At 37.4% G+C, this 22,046-nt stretch overlaps 1 protein-coding gene across 3 annotated transcripts; it reads left to right on the forward strand.

Annotated features, from left to right (window-relative positions):
• The first annotated feature begins 1,383 nt into the window (after positions 1–1,383).
• Positions 1,384–21,532, forward strand: LOC132848577 (synaptopodin-2-like). Of its 3 annotated transcripts, XM_060874419.1 has the most exons (5): positions 1,384–1,540; positions 10,059–10,210; positions 10,843–11,561; positions 13,057–15,788; positions 18,991–21,532. In XM_060874419.1, exons 1-5 carry the CDS (start codon positions 1,433–1,435, stop codon positions 19,567–19,569), a joined length of 4,290 nt encoding a protein of 1,429 aa, XP_060730402.1. In that variant the 5' UTR covers positions 1,384–1,432; the 3' UTR covers positions 19,570–21,532. The 3 variants fall into 3 exon arrangements, with proteins under 3 accessions (XP_060730402.1, XP_060730400.1, XP_060730401.1); XM_060874417.1 differs by lacking the exon at positions 18,991–21,532 and having other exon boundaries at positions 13,057–17,659; XM_060874418.1 differs by lacking the exons at positions 10,059–10,210; positions 18,991–21,532 and having other exon boundaries at positions 1,388–1,540; positions 13,057–17,659.
• The last annotated feature ends 514 nt before the right edge of the window (positions 21,533–22,046 follow it).

Raw genomic sequence — 22,046 nt, forward strand, 5'->3', positions numbered from 1 at the left:
ACAATGACAGTAAAGTATTCCATTCTATTCTACTCTGTTCTGTTTTGGTGTATATTATGCCTTGTTTGATTGTGTTCAAATAGCAAGTCATTGATACCGATTGATAGCTGCTTATTACAAACCTGTTAATGTTATGTTTTAGGTATTCTCAAACCAGCTGCCTCCTCTCCTTCTGGGATGCCTCCACCACCGATGTCTAGCCAATATGGATCCCCTATTCAACAAAATGCTGCACATCCACAGAAGTAACTTTCTTTGCCGGAAAAATCTGCTATTTATTCTGACTTGTTCTCTTTTCATTGGTCTATCTAGCCCAAAGCCCTGTGCAACCTCCCCAGTCTTTAGCAACACCATAGCCTTTTCAAATGTCTCCACAAACAAACAAAATTATATATATAAAATGTCCTGTTTGTTTGTTTGTTTACCTGAGAGGTGTAACCATCTAATTGTACATCAATCAGCCATGACATTAAAACCACCTGCCTAATTCTTTGTTGGTCCCTCTCTTGTGCCACCAAAACAGCTCTGACCGATGACCATGGCCTCCACAAGACCTCTGAAGGTGTGCTGTGGTATCTGTTGTAAGATGTTAGCAGTCGATCCTTTAAGTCTTGTAAGTTGTTAGCTTAAAGTATTACACTGAGTACTGCCAGTTCCCCAGTTGTTATTCTTTGGACCACTTTTGGTCAGTACTAATGCATATCAGGAACACCCCTCAAGGCCTGTTGTTTTGGAGATGCACTGATCTAGCCATCATTAGCAATCATTATGCTTGACAATTTTCCCAACTTCCAACACATAAAATGATCAACAATTCCTGGTTCATAGGGTCCTAAACTTAGGTGACTGTTCTGTGTGTAGTATTTATTTATTTATTTATTTATTTATTTATTTATTTTTACACACGTGAATGAGTGTGTAGATAGTGCTCCAAGATGGACTTAAAAATAAGGATTTAACTAATAATTAATAGATGTGATTCGAAGTCTTTATAAAGCAGTATTGGTACTTGGTTCTCATTAAACAGTTGTTAGACATTTTAACTATAAACATTCTGAGTTAATTCGTAGATGTTTGTGAAGACGTTTTGCACAATTCTTATTTATAGTATTTGTACTATATACTTCATAAAAACTGTAATAAACTATCCTGCCGCTTTAGAGTTATGTGCGCAACATGATGTGCGCTATGGAGCAATAGGTTTGGTCTTGAAATGTTTAAGGCTGTTAAAGAGCATTTGTCAACTTTGGGGGGAGAGAAAGCTTGTACAATTCTCTCAAGCTCTAGCCTGAAAAGATCTAGAGACTCTGGGCAGGTCTCAGAGAAATGACGCTAAGCGGTGGGCTGGACGTGCTTTCTTCACCCATCTAAACCCTTGGACATATTCTTCCGAACACAGACTCAGAGTGGAGACAGACACGCGTGGTGCGGGATGAACGCGCAGGATTACGCATGCGTAACGGTGCGGGGTCGCGCGCCCTGGGGCTTCCAGCTGCGCCAAAATGATACGGAGCCGCACAGATGTGTTCAGGTGCACCAGGTAAGATCCACTTTTTAACACACAGGGTCTTTATATAGATTTGCGATCATGATATACATGACTGACATCTTTATTACGCCGCATCTAATGGTTTGTTCAATATTTTATGGATTGTTTCTGCTGCTAGTCTGAACACCAGTTTCATCTGAACACTGATTTTTTTTTTTGAAGCATGCTTCAATTGAACTAGGAATTAGCATTTTTTTAGACGATTGTTTCCAAATAAAAAACTGCCTTCATCAAATAGCAGTGTTATTTTGGAAATGACATTAAATTCAGAATGCTGTTTATGAAGCAGAAACATTGCCAGTTTATACTGATTTATGGTGAGCTTAAATGTTAAACTACATTGATCAACCTATATATGCATGGTCCTTATTTTAATAAGGCTTGAGCAAGCTTTCAATTTTCAAGTTATTAGAATAGCTTATGACATTCATATTACGTGTCATCTTATGTGAGTAAATGGGAGCAGATTAAATAAGTGATGGCACCCTGCTAGTAGCCTCTCCTCCATCACACTCAAGCAGGAGTCCTTATAAGGTAATAAACAGCTGCTAGTGGGTCACTGTAGCATGTTACTTCTTAACAGTCCCATGGACATGATTAAAATCAAAACAAGTGAAAACTGTTTGTATTTGGGGCCCCGTAACAGACATTAAGGATTACTCAAGTGTTTACACAAGAGCATGTCTGTTATGTAAGAGGTTTTTATTTATTTCTTTTTTTTAAATGCAGTCATAGAATTCAGTTATAAAATCTATATTCCTGAGTCATATCATTTAGGTTGTACAACATTTTAAACCCTTGTTGATTCTTCATTTGTCCCTCTCGGAGAATCCTTAAGGGTTCAACCTACAACAGATTTTTAGAAGAACCATAACACATCCTACTAAACCTTAAAGAACCCTTTATTTCAGTGTTCTATGTATCCCCCAGAGAGACAATCAAACAACTATTAAATGTTCTCAGTTTTATAGTGTTGATTTGAATTTTACATCTATGACTACATGTGAAAACATTCTTACATAACAATCATGCTCTTGTGAAACACTAGAATTAGGGTGGTCACTTTTAAAACTTTTCAAACCTTTAAGGGCTTTAAGACAACCTACAGTAAGTTCTATGTAAAAGGGTTTAACAAAGTGCTTTCCTATACAAATGAGAACCCTTAAATATCAAGGAGCCTACGGAAAAACCTTTATCCTCTATCTTTATCTATCCTCAGCACTAATCTTTTTAATAGTGACAAATGACAGTGAAGTCAAAGGCCCTTGAACATTCTCTGTTGCAGACAGAGGCTCCTTCTTGCCAGGAAGCTTAAATGTTTTTTCAACTCTTGTGTTAATAATCCATGAACATTTTAATTATGCTACACTGATCAGACATTGCATTTAAACAAGTAAAAAGACAGTTCTTAAAACTAAAGTTGAAGTTGTGTATGGTTAGGAACCAGCTACCCAAATACTGTTGCAGACCAAGTACACCCCTTCATGGCAAGGGTATTTCTTAAAAACAGTGGTCAAGACAAATAGTTCAAGGTGTTGAATTGGCCTCCAAATTCCCCAGATCTCAATCCAGTCTATGGGATGTAATAGACAAACAAGTCTAATCCATGGAGGCCCCACCTCACAACATACAGGACTTAAAGGATCCACTGCTAACGTCTTGGTGCCAGATACCACAGCACTTCAGAGGTCTTGTGGACTCCATGCCTTCTAAGGATCAGAGTTGTTTCTGTAGCAAAAATCGGACCAACACAATATTAGTCTGTTAGTTTCATTTTATGGCTGATCGGTGTCCAAATTGCCCTCTCAGAGCTCTAGGACTCCAAGGTTTATCTGCCAGTTTACTGCCTTTGTTGAGTTGGTACAATGTGAACTGATGTCGCATCTAGGCATTATTGCTACCTCACACCCAGTGTTCCTGGAATATGCTCTGGATCCCTGACCAGGATAAAGCGATTATGTTCTTTAATAAAAATTCTGAGAGTTTTGGCACTGTTCTTTGATTCTCATGCTGAGAGCCAGAAGGCTTCCCATATTTTTTATTGGTGAGCAAAATTGAGTTTTTTTCACGAATAACACATTCAGTATCCTAAAGGTTTAGTCTAATAATCTAGGGTTGTTAAGTAAATTCTAGCTGCCTATTACAACCTATGTGGTTCCACATTGCCAATGGTGTTCTGAGAGTGTTATCTTGCATAAAGATTGTGCCCAGCTGCCTTTAGCTTGTCAAAAGAATTTTACTTTTCAGAGATGTGCATTCCACTGAATTGGATGCTTGCCAAAGACAAATCAAAGCAGTCTTAAGGAAACAGTGTAAGACAGTATTGAATTTAAGTGTTTGGTCTATATTCACCCTGAATATTCTAGTCTTTCTGAAAGTCGTGTTCAGTATAAGAGACATGATGTTCATGAAAGTGTTCTACAGTTTGTGTGTGGGTCTTACATGTGTCTGGGATGAGAACAATGAGGTATGATGTGGCTAGTTGGCCTTAGATCAAACTAATTTCTAACTAACTCAGGTCAGCCAAGTGGGAATCATTCCTCTGTATAAGCCAAGGAAGGTATTTATAAAGTGAAATCATGGGTAAAATTAGATGTTTTATTTAGAGTTTTCATCTGTTCAACTGTAAGTGTATTTATTTTAGTTGCTAGAGGTTTCTAAATCTAAACAGCAAAGTCTGACTTCACTCTTCTATAAGCCATTCGTGAGATCAGATGTTTCAGCTGAGTGGGTAAATATTTGCCTGCAGTGCTGCGAAGGTCTCAAGATGATAGAATGATGCCTCACACAGTTTTGTGGGGTTATTCTGTTCATCTAACATGCCATCTGGAAGACATAACTTTACCTGATTGAGGATTATCTAGGGAGGTGAAGGGCAAAAAGAAAAAAATAAATAGCACGAACAAGACAAATATTTTACATTGCAGATGTTGAATATGAAAGTGTTTTCATGCAGTTTCAAGTTTGTGTGTCTCTGTTCATATGTGCTTGGGTCCAACTGTGTGTGTGTGTGTGTGTGTGTGTGTGTAGGAGACAATTTTCCTTATAAGGAAGATTGTTTTCTTCCTTTGTCATCAGTCTTTTGGGGGAATTCTGGCATTGTCGTAAAAGTGGTGAAGTCATAACTCCTCAAATTCTTCAAGTTGCACAACACAAATGTAGCCTTTGAAAAAAGAACCTGCACCTGGAAAAGCAGACAGAGATCTCTTGTAACCTAATATCAATTTAACTGTGCATTCCAGAGATGATGTCATAACTGTCCTGACTCGTTTATCATAATCTAGAGATATAGCCTGGCACTCACTTTTCATTACTGTACATAGAGTATACAGTGTGCATAGTCTGTTAATCTATTTCAGATTATATCAATATAATGTAATATATAACAAATTGTTTATTGGCCAAATTCTCTGACTATTGAACAACATGTTATCCTGTCACTGGACACAGGAATAGTTATCTGCTTTGTAAACAGAAACCCTGATAGAGAAACAGGGATGGGATAAATAGGGATGAAGACGGGTTCAGTATTTGTGCTTGATCCCAAACTTCAGATGAATATCAGCTTCATCTTGTGACATAAGATAGAGGATGTCCCACTTGAGTTGTATACTATGTGTACTATCTGTAATACATTCTTGGAGGTGGATGAACATTTGCAAGATAGATGCAAGGCTTTTTTCATGTTTTCAAGAAAATATAAAACTTCAGGAAAACAGTACACTAGAAAACTAGATAACTAATCACCTCCCCACACCACACCACAACACACAACACCACACCGCAGCACAACGCAACACAAACGTCAAGGAACTAAAGAGCAAAAACACAAAACTTATAAATGGGAACTAATCAAGGGAAACGCAAGACAGGTGTGTAATCAGTAAAGGCTGATTGAAATGCCTTGACATGATGGACATGCTACTATCAACTAAAATTTTAGAGTAATCACATAACAGGAAGCTGAGAGTAAACAGCTTACAGTCTACTAGATCATTTTGAGTGGTTTTCACATACCTTTATTAAACTGTGTTTGATATAGCAAGTGTATTTCCTGGTCACAGTATGTGAGACATGGACAGAATAAATAATATTCATTATATTAGCTAATTAACCAGGGTTGTCAGATTTCAGCTAAGCATAAAATTGTCTTGTAAATTATCTTCAAGACCACACCTGAAAAAATTGCATCCCTGGTAGCCCTGTCACAACTGTGTCCATTACTCCTTTTACAGTTAAAATTTTCAAGGGGTAGCATGTTTTCTGTCTTACTGATCCTCGATTAGCTCTTCTATTTCCCATTTTTTTACTATTAGATTTAAAAATAACTCTGTGGATTTTAACCAGGCAACACTCACTATTTGGACAACATTTAGAAGGGAAAGTAAATCAATGGAACATCAACTTACATATGTCATATAGCAACATTTTTAATTGTTGGTTACAAGAGGTAATTAAATTTTAAATTTCGACAGAATTTAAAATGAAAACTTTATGAATAAGTGAACGAGATCATTATGAAGATTATTATCAATACTTGCAATACATTGTAGTCTGAACCTGCACCCACTGATCAATGCTGTCTATATAATATAAACTATTTATTCATTCAGCTTTTTATTTAAGGTACCATGGTCAGAACATCACAATGTATTTCTCATAACCATTCATAAACATAATGCTTATGAAAAAAATGTGCTGAATATTATGAATGGTGCTAATGTATATGATCGGAGGTTAAGGCATATGAAAGGTATGTAATTCAACAACTTCCTCAGTGACTACCTCAATTTATCAAAGCTGGATTTTCCAAAACTGAAAACAGTTAATACTGATTACATAATTGGGAGCCTTGAGGCACACACAGCACACACACACACACACACACACACACACACAGCTGTAAATCCATAATCAGTCTTACGCTACTATTAGACATCTGTTTATTTACCACGTATAGCATAACTATGCTTAGGCAGAGCATTAAAATGCTGAGGTGAGTTTAACTGTAGAAACTTTATTTGCCTCAGAATAGAGCGGTTAGTTTTTAACCTGCCCTGGGCCTGGAAGTTGTTAGTCAAAGAATTGCAAACATACACAGTCTAAAAACTGCCAAGAGAAACAGCTGTAAATGTGCATTTCAGGTTCCTCCTTGTGTTCAAGTTTTTGTTTACGTGATTTTACTTTTTTTAATGAGCAAGTGTTTTATATGTTTTCCATGATATTTATAGTTTATATGTAATGGATCAACAGTTTGAATCAAATCCTTTAATAAAGTTGAGAGTTTTGAATTGTTACAGTTGAAGAAACACCAGCTATGCTTTTATTTGGCAGTAGACAGGTTTATGTTGTGTATAACATAACCATAAGGCTTTGGCTTTCTCCAGGTCTCCCTCCTTTGTCACCATTAATATATAATTAAGTGTGTAGCTAATTTCCCTTCCTTTTTTGGAGTGAGCACTGATTCTAGCAGGTCAGACATCCACCTTTTCTGTTTGAGCAATCACTCCACACACAGTATCTATGAGCAATCCATATATGGGTAATGTAAACTGTTCCATTTACCGCTGCTGTTACTGTTGTTAAAACAAAGCCCACATCACCCTTGTTTTATCACTATCTAAAACAGTATACTCTTTCCATGCTGCTCATAAAGTGACCATATAAAGTCATTGGAAACAGGCCATATTTTATGGTGAATAATTGTTTTGGGTTGTCATTGGTGAAGTTGTAATAGTCATAATAGTGTCATTAGTTGTGTTTTATTGGGGGGAAAAGGTTCAGGTTACACAAGTGGTAAGGTTTTGATTAAGTATGGACAGGCTTTATAATTTTTCAAAATGTTTGAAATCATTGGCAACTTCTGAGCTCTGCCGATGATTGCAACACTGTTCTCAGCATTGTGCACAATAGTATGTCCCCACAGAATGCCTTAATTCACCTTCTCCCGGTCACATTTTTGTGTCTTTCTTGCTCTATTGAACTTGCTTCAATTAAGGAAGAATACTTAGAAGATTGGGAGCAAGAAAAAGATTAAAATGTGCCGGACGGGGAATCCTCCAGGGCCAAGTGCCTTTAATACTGTACATGGGACAGATGATTGAACAGAGTTTATTGTAAGAACACTGGCCTCTAGTGGCAGAACACCAACATGATAAAAGCTGGGATTTTATCTGAGTCACTTCCAGAGTCTTGTAAAAGTATTCAACCTAGCTACATATTCTACCGGACAACATTTTTGCAGTTTTTACAATTGTGTCAATGATACAGTCGTGTCAAATTTTGACAGAATTTTCAAGTCTAAATTAATTCTGCTTGCATAAGGATTCAACCTCCCAAATTCTGGAAACTCCAGATGAAATATACTGTCTTAATGAGGACCCAAATTAGTTTTTAATTGGATATAAGCTGTGAAATATTAAAACAGCTTGAGTTTTCAGAATAGAAAAAAATGCAATCTAAGAAGAATACAAAGTAAGTTAAAGATTAAATAATAGTTTCATAACTTTGGAATAAAAATAAAACACGTATATTTAAAGCACTTTAAGCAGTGCTGGTTCAATAAAGAGAAGGTGGAAGCTGCATCATGTGTCACTCTGAAGGAGTTACAGAATTACTTATAGGCTGACAGTGTAGTGATGGTGCTCTAGACTATTTCAAGAGCTCTGAATAATTTAGGACTGTATAGAAGTGCGGGTATAGGGAAACCCTCACTCAGGAAGAGGTATATGAAAGTAAAGTACATGAGAGTAACTCAATGATGACTTGGTTTTTAGTATTGATGAGACCAAGATCAAATACTGTATTTGGGCAAGTATTAAATTACTATGTGTGCTGCAAAACTAACACAGGCAATAACTCAAATTAACACCATTCCTTTAGTGGAATATGGTGGTGGCAGCATCATGCTCTTTTGGAGATGCTTATCATCCTCAGAACCAGACTCTTCTTGTCAAAACTGAAGGGATCATGGATGGACCAAATAAAGGAATATATTACAAGAGAGCTTGCTTCAGTCTCCCCAAAACAAACACACAAACAGACAAAACTAAAGTTTGGTTTAGACATTCCACCATTACACAGGACAATGGTCCCAAACACAAGGAAAAAAGCGATGCAAGAGTGGAAAAGAATAAAAAAGTATATGGTCGACAGTGGCCAAGTCAGTGTCCAGGTCTGAATCTCATTGAGAATCTGTGCCACTGTTTTAAAATTAGAACAAGAGGTTATTTTATCTAATTTAAATTAAGAACCTTTTTACAAAAAATCAGCTGACGAATAATGACATTTGACCTTGATTTACTTTATTTGCTTTAAGTGCATATTCATGAATTTTGTATCAAGAATTATTACAAAGTAGGCTTTTAAAAATCCAGAGACAATAAAGAAACTTTAGTACCTTAACTCTTTCTTTGTATAGTTAAGAACTGATTACTGGAAAATCCTGGAGGCAAAATCAGTGTGTTACAGAAAGTGATTTGGTAAGCTGTTCCTGTAATGAGAAACATGTTACTTACTGTACATGTTATTACACTTGAAAACAAGTTTTATTTATTTACTTGTGCACCTACTTATGCCTGATGTGATGTGAAATGTTCAATGCTGAAAAAAGCAGGAGCCACAGCTGTCTGATATGACTTTATTTATTACATGTAGGAAGTCAAAAATAGCTCATATGGTTTTTATGACACAGTTAATAGTTGACTCCCTCTGCAGCACGTCTTTTAACTACTACTGTAGGAGCTACTATGTTGTTAAGATGATACACAGGGACACATTCAACGGAAATTTACAGTGTTCAGATACATTATATATGTAAATTACACACACCCACATTACTGTATATTTGTACTGATCTCCAGAAGTGTTCCTGTTTTTAATTTTACAACCAATTTCAGCGCTTTACAAATGCTGCACTTTACAAGATTCAAATGCCATGTTTTAAAAGCCTCTTCTTTTGTAACAAATATACAGGACAAAGTGTTAGATGTGAGAACATCTTGGAAAAATTGTTTATTATAATTTACAAGCTGGCTGTCAGGACTGATTTGTCTTCTGTCATCTTAAAGGTTAATGTTAATTTTACACTTTAGTGCCACTGCTGCTCCTCCATTATGGACAGCCTTCTGTGTTCAAGAGAATTGTTTGGTCAAGAAACATGCAGCTGTCATTCTGCATAAAATAGGAACACATCTGAATGCTGAAACACAACTGCTCAACAAAAATAGTGTTTTTTATTGTTTTGTAGATCTGTTTTTTTATTATTGTTTTATGGGTTGATTATATGAGAATAACAATGCTTGAGTCAATAGATCATATATAGATCAGAAATAATAAAGTTCTTTATTTTATCTAAATTTTTGTAGGTTTGATTTGTTGGTAAATGCAGGCGTACTTACCTGACCTACATGAGTACCTACCTGAACTATTAGAATTAGATTTATTTATATGTCAGCAGTGATTTTATTATTATATTAAAATAGGCTCATGGCTATGTTCTTTTTTAAAGGTTGAAGAAGGCAGCCATGCATCCATGGCTGGTCTGTGTGAGGATGATGAGCTCGTGTCTGTTAATGGAGTATCCTGCTCCAGCCTCAGTCTTGCAGAGGTTATTGTTCTCATTGAGAAAGCTACTGACTGCCTGCAACTGCTGGTAAAAAGGTACCTAAAGCAGCCACCAGAAAGCTGTTCCTCAAAATCACCAAATTCCTATGATAATATTTTAATCTCATATCATATTGATAGTATAAACAAAGGCATAACTAATATGACCATTATTCTAGCAATACCAGTGATGTATCCAGTCTGACATTCACTTTGCATTTTGATTGCTTCTGTAATAGAGAGAGCAATTGTTGTCTCACTAATGACAGATATGACCTTTGACTCAACCAAATGGCAAAACAGTTGCTTTGTGTTTGGCTCCTGAGACTAACTACCCAGTTTAAGATAGCAGTTGGCTTGTGTTGGTAATATACCAGTGGATTGTGCTTTATGTGCAAAAATAGCCCACACTCAAAGACACCCTATTTCAATTTTCATTTACTCTCATTTCAACTTGGAGCAACTTCTGAATGTTTTATGTGCCTCTTTTTAAGTATGACCTTAGAGTTTCTATTTAATAAATAAAGTCTGGGTCATTAAACACAATGACCTTTCTGAATGGCCTCTCAATTGACAACTTTTACGATTCAACATAATTTGTAAGACAAGTATATGAACAATATAATAACTGTATATGCCCGCGTAACCATCAGACCCATCTTGCATTACCTATTATTTCTCCATTACAGGTACTGTTTATTCCCTCAACAGAAGTCTCAGTCATTTAACACCACAATCAAGTCTTCCTGGAGGGAATTGAGGGAACCCTACAAATCTGAGAATGTAGATGAGGCACATTATGAAGAGACAAACAGTGATGCAGAGTGCCCTGCAGGGAACACCATGGTCCGAACACAGTTCTGCATTCCAGCTCCTAAGGACAGAACTGGTCCAGACACCTGTGACTCCTATGTTGGAACCCCCAGGTTAGAAATCACTCCAGGAGCTGTAGTGGAATTGCAGTTGTCACTCTCTCAGACCACCTTGGAAGACACAGGCTGTACCTCATTAGGAAGTGCCCGGGGAGTTACAAGAGACTTGTGCCATGAAACAAACACTGAAAATAACACTACAACCAGTGCACCAGGCTGCTCTTTCTATATACCATTGCATGATAGAGAGCCTCTAAGTCAGAGAGGTGTGCTTGTCAGTTCTCCCTCTGCTTTGCTGGGACAGGTGGAGGTTACTATACAGCCATCTGGGAGGGACTCTGGAACAAAAAAAGTGGGGGCTGGTGGGACTGAGGCAACAGCTAATGAACAACGGGATTATGCGAAGGGGGAAGGAGGGCACACCAATGATGATCCCACCTCCTTCTCTGTCTCCTTTGGAATTCCATCAGAAGAGGAGGACTCTGAGTCAGAGAGGGAGCTCAACAAGCCCAACAAGCACCGGCCAAGGCACGCCAGTAAGTCTTTTATTATCACTTAATTTTTGTGCCATTTATTATCCTAGGTAAGTTGATATATCCATGTTTGCTTAAATTTGTTTGATCTGTTTTGCTATATACATTCTAATTGGGTAGCATTTTTCAATAAATTGTATGTTCATTGTGTTATATTTCATATTTCATATTTGTAATATGGTTACATGTAGAAACATTTAAAAGTAAGGAGAAGGAGAACTCTAAAATAACTGTAAATAAAAACAAAAAGCAATTAAAAAAAATTGCTGAGAGTAATTTATTTTGTGTACTCAGCATTAGCATATAAAAAATTAAAAAGACATCTTAGACCACAGAATAAATATACTTATGTATTTACTATTTTAATTTCATTTTAATTATAGTCTGCTTTATGGTAATAGAAATCACATATGATTATCTGATTAATATCTGATTAAACATCTATAGTCATTACCTTAAACTTTATATCATGTTTTCTATGTCTCATTAGATTTGTTTTTTATTGCACTCACAAGGAAAATAAACTGGATTGAATATCTGTGCTAAAATGTACTGTCTTCATGCACAGCTAGAATTGGGATGGGGCCTAGAGGGTGACGTGGTGAGGATAATAATAAAACATGGGTATACTAATGCTGCCTGTCGGAGAGCTCTTTGACAGATACCAGCATGTGTGACACTGACTAGTTACTTGATCCTTTAAAACTGGCCATCATAGCAGCACTGAAAAGGGAACTGTTCTCATCTCTAGCTGTCCTCAACATGAGGTTGTCAATTCACATATAAGATTTTAAGACTAGAGTCAAATGTCTCTAAAACTGCTTTTAAAATGTAAAAATATTTGTGTACTGAAAGGTCTTACTTTCTCGCCACCTTTTGCCTTAGGCTGAAATACCACAATTCCATTTTTGGTCCTCTTTTGGACTCAGTCAACCAAATATCTGTAGGTCATGCATGTAATTAATCTAGAAAAGCTTTGACAGTGAAGAAATTAAAGTCAAACCAAAACAAAATAAAGTGCATAATGTCTTAGTAAGGTTCTGGGCAAGAACAGATTCAATATTACTTGCCATTGATTAAAAAATAGCTATTTTCCAAAATAAATTACTTAAATAGCTGCTGCTGATGGTGACAACACTGTCTAATGTTCAAGGCAACAGAATATCATTAAAGGCAACAGAAAATCATTTTCATACATGTTAGTCCATTCAGTGACCCCTTTAAATAAATGGGGCGTTCTCATCCTCGAAGAGACCTTTAAGAGGAAAAGTGGAGACAAGCATGCCAGCGTACCAAAGCTTAAAAGAGCCACTAGTATTTATACATTCATTCACCACTCTAAATAGTTGATTGTGTATACTCTAATTAAATTATTTATTGTCTGCATTCTTTTACCCATTCTATATCTTGGACCAAAATAACAATTTCAAACATCTCTTTAATACTGCACTTAATATCCTTACAAAACTTTAATCCCCTTTTTTGCTCTTTTTCTAAGGGCTCCGTCGAAGTGATAGCCTGTCTGAAAAGCAGGTAAAGGAGGCCAAGTCCAAATGCAAGCGCATTGCCCTCCTCCTAACTGCTGCTGCCCCTAACCCTAATAATAAGGGGTTGTTGATGTTCAAGAAGCATAGACAAAGGGCCAAGCAGTACACACTGGTAAGCTACGGAACTGGTGAGAATGAACCAGAATTTGAGGACGAAGACGACGAATACAGTGACAAGGAAACACATGCTGTTGAGTTCACAGTTTTAGCCACCAGTGAAACTGACATTGATGAAGATTTTTTCACAAATTCCACAGGCCACAAAAACATTGTAACCTTTGATTTGGATACTGGACTTCTTGAGATAGAACGCAAGCTTTACAACCAAGAGGATATGAATGCACTCCCTGAAACCAAGGGCAAAGGGGCCCTGATGTTTGCACAGCGCAGGCAACGCATTGATGAAATATCAGCTGAACATGAAGACATGAGAAGTAAAGGGATTCCTGTTGAAGGTATACAGGAAGCTGAGAAAAATTACCAACAGGAAAATCAGCACTCTTGCATTCAGACTAGTGGCAGCCAGAATTACATTGATGTAAATGCGCACCACCAACAGCAACACCAGCAATATCAAGAACAGCATTATCAACAGCAACAGCAGCATCAATATCAAGAATTCCAACAACAGCTGCAGTACCATCAGCAACAACAGCATTATCAACAACAGCAGGAATTCCAGCAGGGTCAACAATATCAGCCTCAACAGTGCCAACAACAGCAGCAGGTGCAACAATACTTTCATAATTTGAATGGTGTGTCTAGTCAGCAAACAAATGTAGTACAATCATCGGTCATTAACAGAAGTGCCAAACCATTTTCAGTTCAGAATACAGCAGCAGCCCCATTTTCCCCTTCTGCAAACCAAGCACAGTCTTATTATTCAGATGGACAAGGGGAACAAATTGCATCCAGAGATGAGCGAATTTCTGTACCTGCAATCAAAACAGGACTCTTACAAGATACAAGGAGAAAGAACAAAGCTAAACCCATGTTCACTTTTAAAGAGCCTCAGAAAGTTTCCCCAAATCCAGAGCTGCTGAATCTTCTCAACAGAAATGACAAGAAGACAGGCTTTGATTCTGGTACAGAGGAGGATTATCTAAGTCTGGGGGCAGAGGCCTGCAACTTTTTACAGTCCACTAAATTAAAGAACAAAACCCCACCACCAGTTGCTCCAAAACCACACATACACACAGGTACTCCTCCATGGTCACCACAACCAGAAATTACAAGCCAGCAATTTCATCAGGATGATGAAAATAACATCCCTGTAACTTCCAAGGATCCTGTCCCTGAAATTGATTCCTCAGCTATACCAGAGGAAGAGACCTCCAGAGAACATGTTACTGATGTTACTGCTTCTTCCAAACCCCATTCACACGTTCAATCAGATTCAGCCAATGCATGGGGTCTATCAGAAACACAAATACAATCAGGTCAGCAAACAGATACTTGGCATGAGAGTCAATCCCAGCCACAGTTGCTTTGTAAGTCAGAGCCAGTTGTTAGTTCTTGGGGTCCATCTTCAACTCAGGCTCTTGAGCAGCCACCAGTACCTGCTTGGGGTTCAGCTGAGGTTCCATCACAAGCCCTTGACCAGAATCAGTCACAGATGCAGCCACCTTGGGTGACACAATCTCAAGTCCTTTCTGAAGTGCAACCACACACAGCTGTTCCAGCACAATCCCAACCCGAGCCTTCCTGGGTGACACAAAGTCATCCCCAACATCAACCCCACCCTCATTCTCAAAGTAATACATGGGTAACAGCCCCATCTCAATCACCACACCAACCCCCATGGGCCCAAAGTCAAGTACCAGGACAGGCATCTGTCAGTACTTGGTCTCAAGATCTAAATCAACCACAAATACAGCTATCCTGGGCCCAACAGCAACATGAGTCTCAACCAATACCACCTTGGACAGCCTCTCAACAGCACCCCCAGTCCCAATGGATTCAACCTCAGAGCCAGCCACAGCCTCAAACACCTTGGGCCTCTCAGACCCAACAGCAAACCCTGCCACAACCACCTGTAAATACATGGAATCAATCTCAAAGTCTAGCTAATACACAGTCCCCATGGACTCATCAGGCACAACCTTCCTCTCAGCCTCCAGCACAAATGCAGCAGCAACAGAACCCTTGGACCTCAGTACACCTCCAGTCACAACCACACTCCGCATGGGTACCACAGCCTCAAGAGCATCTACAGCAAACCATGAATTCATGGGCACCAGAGCAGAACAAAATACAGACACACTGGAATAAGCCACAATCTCCAGCTCAGGCACAATCTCCATGGTCTCATCCACCTCAGCAACAGACACCACCACAGTCTCAGTCTCAAACAGTTTTAAGTACATGGACACCACAATCCCAGCAAGGTGCAGCCATTACCAGTGGTTCTACTGAAAGTCAGAGGTTGGCTCAGCCAGTCAAACCTTGGAGTCCATCTCGGACCACTCAACCTCCTCCTCCTCCACATCAACTAAACTCAAATACACCTATATCAAAGGGACAATCTCACATGCCAGGAATGCCAAGAATGGGTTCAGCCTCTGGAATGGGTCCAGCTTTTGAAATGCCAGCCTTGCGAGGGAAAGGTGCTGAACTTTTTGCTAAGCGCCAATCCAGAATGGAAAAATATGTAGTGGATTCATCTACAGTGCAGGCTAACAAGGCAAGATCTTTGTCACCTTCTCCTTCTTTACCTGGCTCATGGAAATATTCACCTAATTGTCGTGCCCCTCCACCTTTGGCATACAATCCACTACAGTCACCCTCTTATCCACTAGGTGCTATTAAGCAACCTCCCTCTTCCAGCCCTGCCTTAAAGAACAAAAATAAAGTAACAGACAAAGAGAAACCAGCACCCAAACCACTTAATGCTTTGGATGTCATGAAGCATCAACCTTACCAACTAAATTCTTCCCTTTTTACTTATGGGCCAGCAGCAGAAAAACTTGCTGCAGAAAAAGAGGCAGCTGAAAAGTTTTCTGCTCAAAAAGCAGCAGAAGCCCAAGATCAATCCCAATCCCAAGCTCAGTCTCAAGCTCCTGACCCCTATGCTTTTATACCACAGCAACCCCAGCCTTCTCAGCAGCACTATGCTATTCCTATTTCCTCTCCTGCTATGCATGATGATCCTTATCACCACAGTCCTAACAGCTATCAGCCCACCCCTAATGCTTATCAACAAATCCCCTATCAGCAAATATATAATCCACCACATGCTTACCAACAACCTCCTTCCAACTCTTACCAACAATCACCAGGTTTCTCCTACCAACAGCCATCTCCATATCAAGCTGGCCCATATCCAGGTTCACAGGCACCCTGCTACCAACCAGCTCCAACCTCTTATGTAGTGCCTACCTGTCCAGTAGCAGGAAGAGCAGAGTCATCTACAGGGAGTATCACTCTTGCTGCTCCAAAACCAAAGTTCTCAGCCAAGAAAAGTGATGCACAAGTGTGGAAACCTAGTGCAGCTGAAAGTGATAATAAATAGTGTATTTAACTTAATTAGCCTAGCTAAGTGTGAAACTATATATAGAGCTATATATTAACAAGATTTCTCAAAAATGCAGTAAATATTTTAGCGCAGAGTTTGTAACATTAATTGTAACTATTTAACTGTTGGTTACAATATCGTACTGGTATTCTTTTTGGAGAGTTTCTTCAAGTAAATGTTTGTAATGAGCAAGTTAATGATTTAGGATGTTCATGTGATGTTGAATTGACGAATATAGATAATGATAATCTTAATGAAGGGCTATATATAAGGATTAAGATTGATCAGGCAGAGTAGTCAATCAATTCAGAAAGCTTTTGAAATCAATAAGACAGACAACTATACTATAAGGTATGAAATAACATGTATAGTATGTCAGTGGTTTAAGGTGTTTTGCAAGAATGTTTTGTAAGAAAGTATGAATGGATTATAACCTATGATTGAGTTAGTCTTTGAAAGGAGTTTTCTAGCCTCAGCCATATTAAATAGTCAGAGACAGTGATTTATTTAACTTATGGAAAAACAAATTTGTAATTTTTATGTTAAAAGTATATTTAGGCTTTTAAGCATTAGACGTATGCAAAAATATATACATATGATATAGAGTGTAAGCTATCAAATTATATATTTAAATTTAAGGTTGGAGCAGTGCTTTACTTGCTGTGATGTACTTAACAACAGTTTAACCAAAAAATAAGGGTTTTTTCCGGCCATCTGGAACTAGTATGTAATTTTTAAAAATTACCACCTGGCACTCTTTCTGTTTCAGTCTTTCTTTCTACATTTCTTATTGTTTGGGACAAATTAATTTTCAGATACAGAATTCAAGAGTTAATGAACTAAACATAAATAACTGGCAAGGCTTTTCTGAACGTAAAGACACTGAAAATTTGAAAAACAATCATTTTATTTGTTTTGTAATATGTTAGCTTTTTTGCATTCTTCCCCATGTTTTCTTTTCGTTTTTCTCTTCTGTGGGTTTTCTTCACAGCACAATTTCTGTAAGACTTGCCACAGTGTTATTAAAACAACTCTGTGTCGTTCTGCTTCAGCTTTCTTTTATTCACGTTGCATGCAGCTCTTGATTTCTCCATGCTTTGTATTATCTTCTCACTTATATTTTCATATTCTTCTTCAATGCTTTGATTAGTTTCTTTTAGAAACTAATTGGCTTTTGACTTTCGGAAAACAACTGTCACAGTCAGTAAGAACAAAAACATCTGCCACTACATTGTACAAGCACTGAATAGTTTACCCAGTTTCAAAGGTGTTTTTGAAATGAATTAAAATGATAGCACAAATTATGGTATTCACCATTTCAAACTGTGGTAAGTTATTATTATAGATACCTTAAACATGGACTTGCATGGCATCATACTGTTGAGTAGTGCAAAGGCTTGTCATTGCTGAAATATTGAAGTAATATGATTCAAGGCACATTGCTAGGGTGAACACAGGCTATTTTTGGAAGAATATGATACATGCAGAAGAAGAAGTCACAATCATTGTACATTAATTCAATGTGGACCATGTCACACCGTTTTGGGATAAGACTAGTAATCCTAGTGGAAATTGAATATACTGGTTAATTAATATAAAACATTTCAAATTCAAGACTATAAAAAAATTAACAAAATTAATTAGATTTTTAGAAAAATGTGGAATCGTATATAGAGCTTTAATTTCACTATAGCATTTAAATAGGCTATACTACAGATTCCCAAAGATGAGAAGAATTATGCTAAATTAACAAATTCAATCATGCCTGAACTAAAATGCTGAATTAGCACCAGCAAGTACTGATTCAAGGTGCAGCTGGCAAGCAAAAGAAGCATCATTTTACACCTTTAAAACAGCAGGTGGTAGCAGAGACCTTTTGGTAAAATTCTGCCTTGAACACGGTTCTGTTGGCTATAGTCACAGACTGGAATGGAACCATTATGGAATGAAAAGTTGAAAAAATTTGGACAATTGGATGCTATTAGACTGAACACATCTACAAGGTTAAAGCGTGGGGTAAACAGTCTAAATGTAGATTACTCAGCAATAAGGAGAAATTGTTCATTTATTCATCCAATTGCTAAGAAACTGCATTATACTATACTGGGTTGGGGTGAGATAGGTTGTAGTGTGCTTATGCATCAATAGCCACCTAATAAAACCATTACCTTGGTTCAAACAAGTACTTGGTTGATTACTTGAGGGGAAAAAATGGAATTTCTTACAAAGAAAGAAAAAGCTTTTGTCCTAAAAACTGCCCATCCATTTGGTTGCCATAGTTCCTTAAATGTAATGTACTCTTAATATGGATGTCAAAATAACTTTTTAATATTAAAACGTTTTTCCTTAATGGTTTGAATATTTTTTGCAGGCACTCGGAAGAAGTTCGTCACTCTCTCCACCAGTTAGACTGTCACCTTTGGGCCTTGGTTCCAGGTCTGCATCAGTTTCTCCATCACCCACACCTTCATCTCATGCTCTTTCTAGCTATACCTCTCGCTTAACAGAGAGACAGGTTTTCTGGTTGGAGAAGGGACGCAAGCCACCAACCCCATGGGAGGCAGCGTCACGTCACCCACTGGGTCTAGTGGATGAAGCCTTTGCCCACCAGGACATGCAGCACTCTATTGCTTCTAATCTGCGTTCAGCAGCCCATCGTAAAATGCTACCTGAACCTCCGGCTGAGTGGAAGGCCAAGGTTAGCTATGAGCCTTCACCAAAGAGCCAGAGCTGGAGAATGAATCGGCCACCTTTGTCATTTCTTTCCCCAACCAAAAGCACAGCATCTGCCCCTGCTGCTCCTGTACCATATGGATCACCTTTGAGACCTCAGCCATCTAGATCTTTGACTGAGGCCAGTCTTGGGTCTTCTGTGTCTGGGCTACAGTACAAAAGGCCTCTGGGACATTCAATATATAGAAGCACATACAGTAACACCTACAGATGGTAACATCATGGTAGTATTTTTAATATTTGGGCTTCAAATGTCAGTGCAAATACAGCAGGTTCTGAATGTCTTTGTACAGAGTTGTTTCTAAAAGTATCCTTGAAAGAAATTATTACTCACAGTAATTTCTAAAAAGTAGAAGAGCAGGTTTGAAAAGTATTGAAATGTCATGTATTGGGGGATTTAAGAGAAGTCAGAAAGATGGAAATGTAAAGTGCAGAATAAGAGTTTGCTTAGAGGCTGGTGATGAAGCATGAACTTCCAAATGCTTGAAACATTGCCATGCTACATTATCATATTACAACACAAAAGTACAGTATACCATTGTCAGCTTTGCTGTATGTTTTCATATGTACAATATTCAATCATATAAATAACTTGGCCTATTGGTGAACTAGCAATTGAGACTAGATGAAAGGTTCCATAGAAATTGTTCCATATTTCCACAGCACATCAGTGGCATATTAATAGTTTCTGTATCGCATAAGTGGCGTGTTAATGTGCTTTAAAAAATAATTTCAGTAACTGAAATTAATCTTAGACAATATTAAATAATGCATTTGTTAACATGAACAACAGATGCTTCCAAGCTACCACTTCAATAATGGCAAGCACATGTTTAGTGTTGACTAATTAACATTAAGTGATGCATTTCTTAACATGAATAACATGAATTAAATAAAATGACTAAAGCCTAAAAACTGTGTTTAGGAACGCTTTTTATGTGTTGCTGATGCCATTGCTCAAATATATTTTTTTGTTGATGCTGAATAGGTCATAGGGATACATTTTTATGACATGATTTTAATCTTGCCATTTTTAATCTGTTAGCACTTTTGTTGTTAAAACATGAATCAATTCTATCTTGCAACTTAAACATTGGTTACATCTATAGAATTCGTCTACTAAATATGAACAACTTACCACTGTGTGTTGTTCATACTAGCAGGTTCATTACTTGTTAATGTTACACAATGTTATTCACAGTCTTAACACAATTTCTCACTTCACATAGGCTTATGTTGCATTAAGCATTTTTTTTTCATAGGGTTGACAAACTTAGGTGTGGCACAGGTACATAAGTGACAAATTATGTGACAAATTAAACAAAAACCAACATAATGTAGTCTACAGTATGTGTTAATGTTTTGGGTCAACAATCTCGCTGCACTTTGGCACGTCTCGGGAACTATACTGGGAGGCATAGCATTATTCTAAAAGATATTCTCTTAATGGATAGTTTCAGAGAGCACCGTCTAAAATATCAGTCTAAAAACTCAGATAATAAGTATTCAGTTAGTTAAAAATCTGGTTGGATTTAAATAATTTTAATTCTCACCAAACCATCCAGTCCCTCCTTAAGTCAACAAGTATGTTGGTTGAAAATACTCCCAAGGGTAGAAATGTTTCAGAGTAAGCGTGATCAGTCAGAGTAACTTTGCTTTGATTTTTAGTTTTTCTTTCCTTTAAAGAGTCAGGCAAAATCATATCAGCAAAATATCCCACACAGTATTACAGCCACTGTTTTCTACTTTCAATTTGTCTACAGTCTTTAGTTACATAAGTTACACTTTTATTTTCTAAATGGTGTTATTATTGCCCATTTTTATTAGGAGCTCAAAGTGACCAGTTAAGCCCCTTTTTTTGTTCAATTCATGTGAGTTTTAAGTTACAGCAAATCATGTGTTTGTGTGACATTATTTTAGTACACTGTATAGTTTTTCAAGGCTGACAACTTTTTGTTTCATTTTGTTTTGTCACAGTCCTGTTACCAGTTTCACAAATTTGCATGCTTTCATACTGTGTTTATTGCAAAAGATTTGCATTAGTCACTGAAACTGGCAATGTATTTTTTTTTTATTTTTTTTTTTTTTTACCAATTGTTAGTTTTTAGCACTTCCTTTGCCAGAGACATTTGTGAGACTATTACTTCTAAATCCACAATTAAAATGAGATTTGAAGTTCAGATGTTGCCCTTTCTTTTGTTAATTTTTTTGTTAATTTCTCAACTTTTGTTGAGAACTCCTTTGCCTGGTTAAAATTTCTCATTTTGTGTTCTGCCTTTGTTGACCTACCTTGACAATTATTTTCATTCCCATGGAACATTTTGTACATGACAAGGTATTTAATTTGCCTGAGTCTTGAAAAAGCATAAAGAGAAAGAATGTTAATTTATATTGTTTATATAGATTATATTGTTCAGTTCAGTGTAGTGCAACCTCTTAAAATTTCATATAGATATTATGTAATAATTTGCTATTAGGGATTCACGTTAGGTCATTTAGAGAATCCTTGCATTTAATCATTCTCGTATCTTTTCAGCAAAAAAACAAACATTTGTCCAAGGTGATGATTATTTTTTACTGTTGCTTCATCCAAAACTATCTTCAGCACACAATTACTGTAACATTACAAGAGGCACAAACTAGTTCCAGTATGACATTGCCCCTGTACACAAAGCAAACTCATGGGTAAACTTA

The sequence above is a fragment of the Tachysurus vachellii genome, chromosome 7, assembly GCF_030014155.1.
Source record: "Tachysurus vachellii isolate PV-2020 chromosome 7, HZAU_Pvac_v1, whole genome shotgun sequence".
NCBI lineage: Eukaryota > Metazoa > Chordata > Actinopteri > Siluriformes > Bagridae > Tachysurus > Tachysurus vachellii.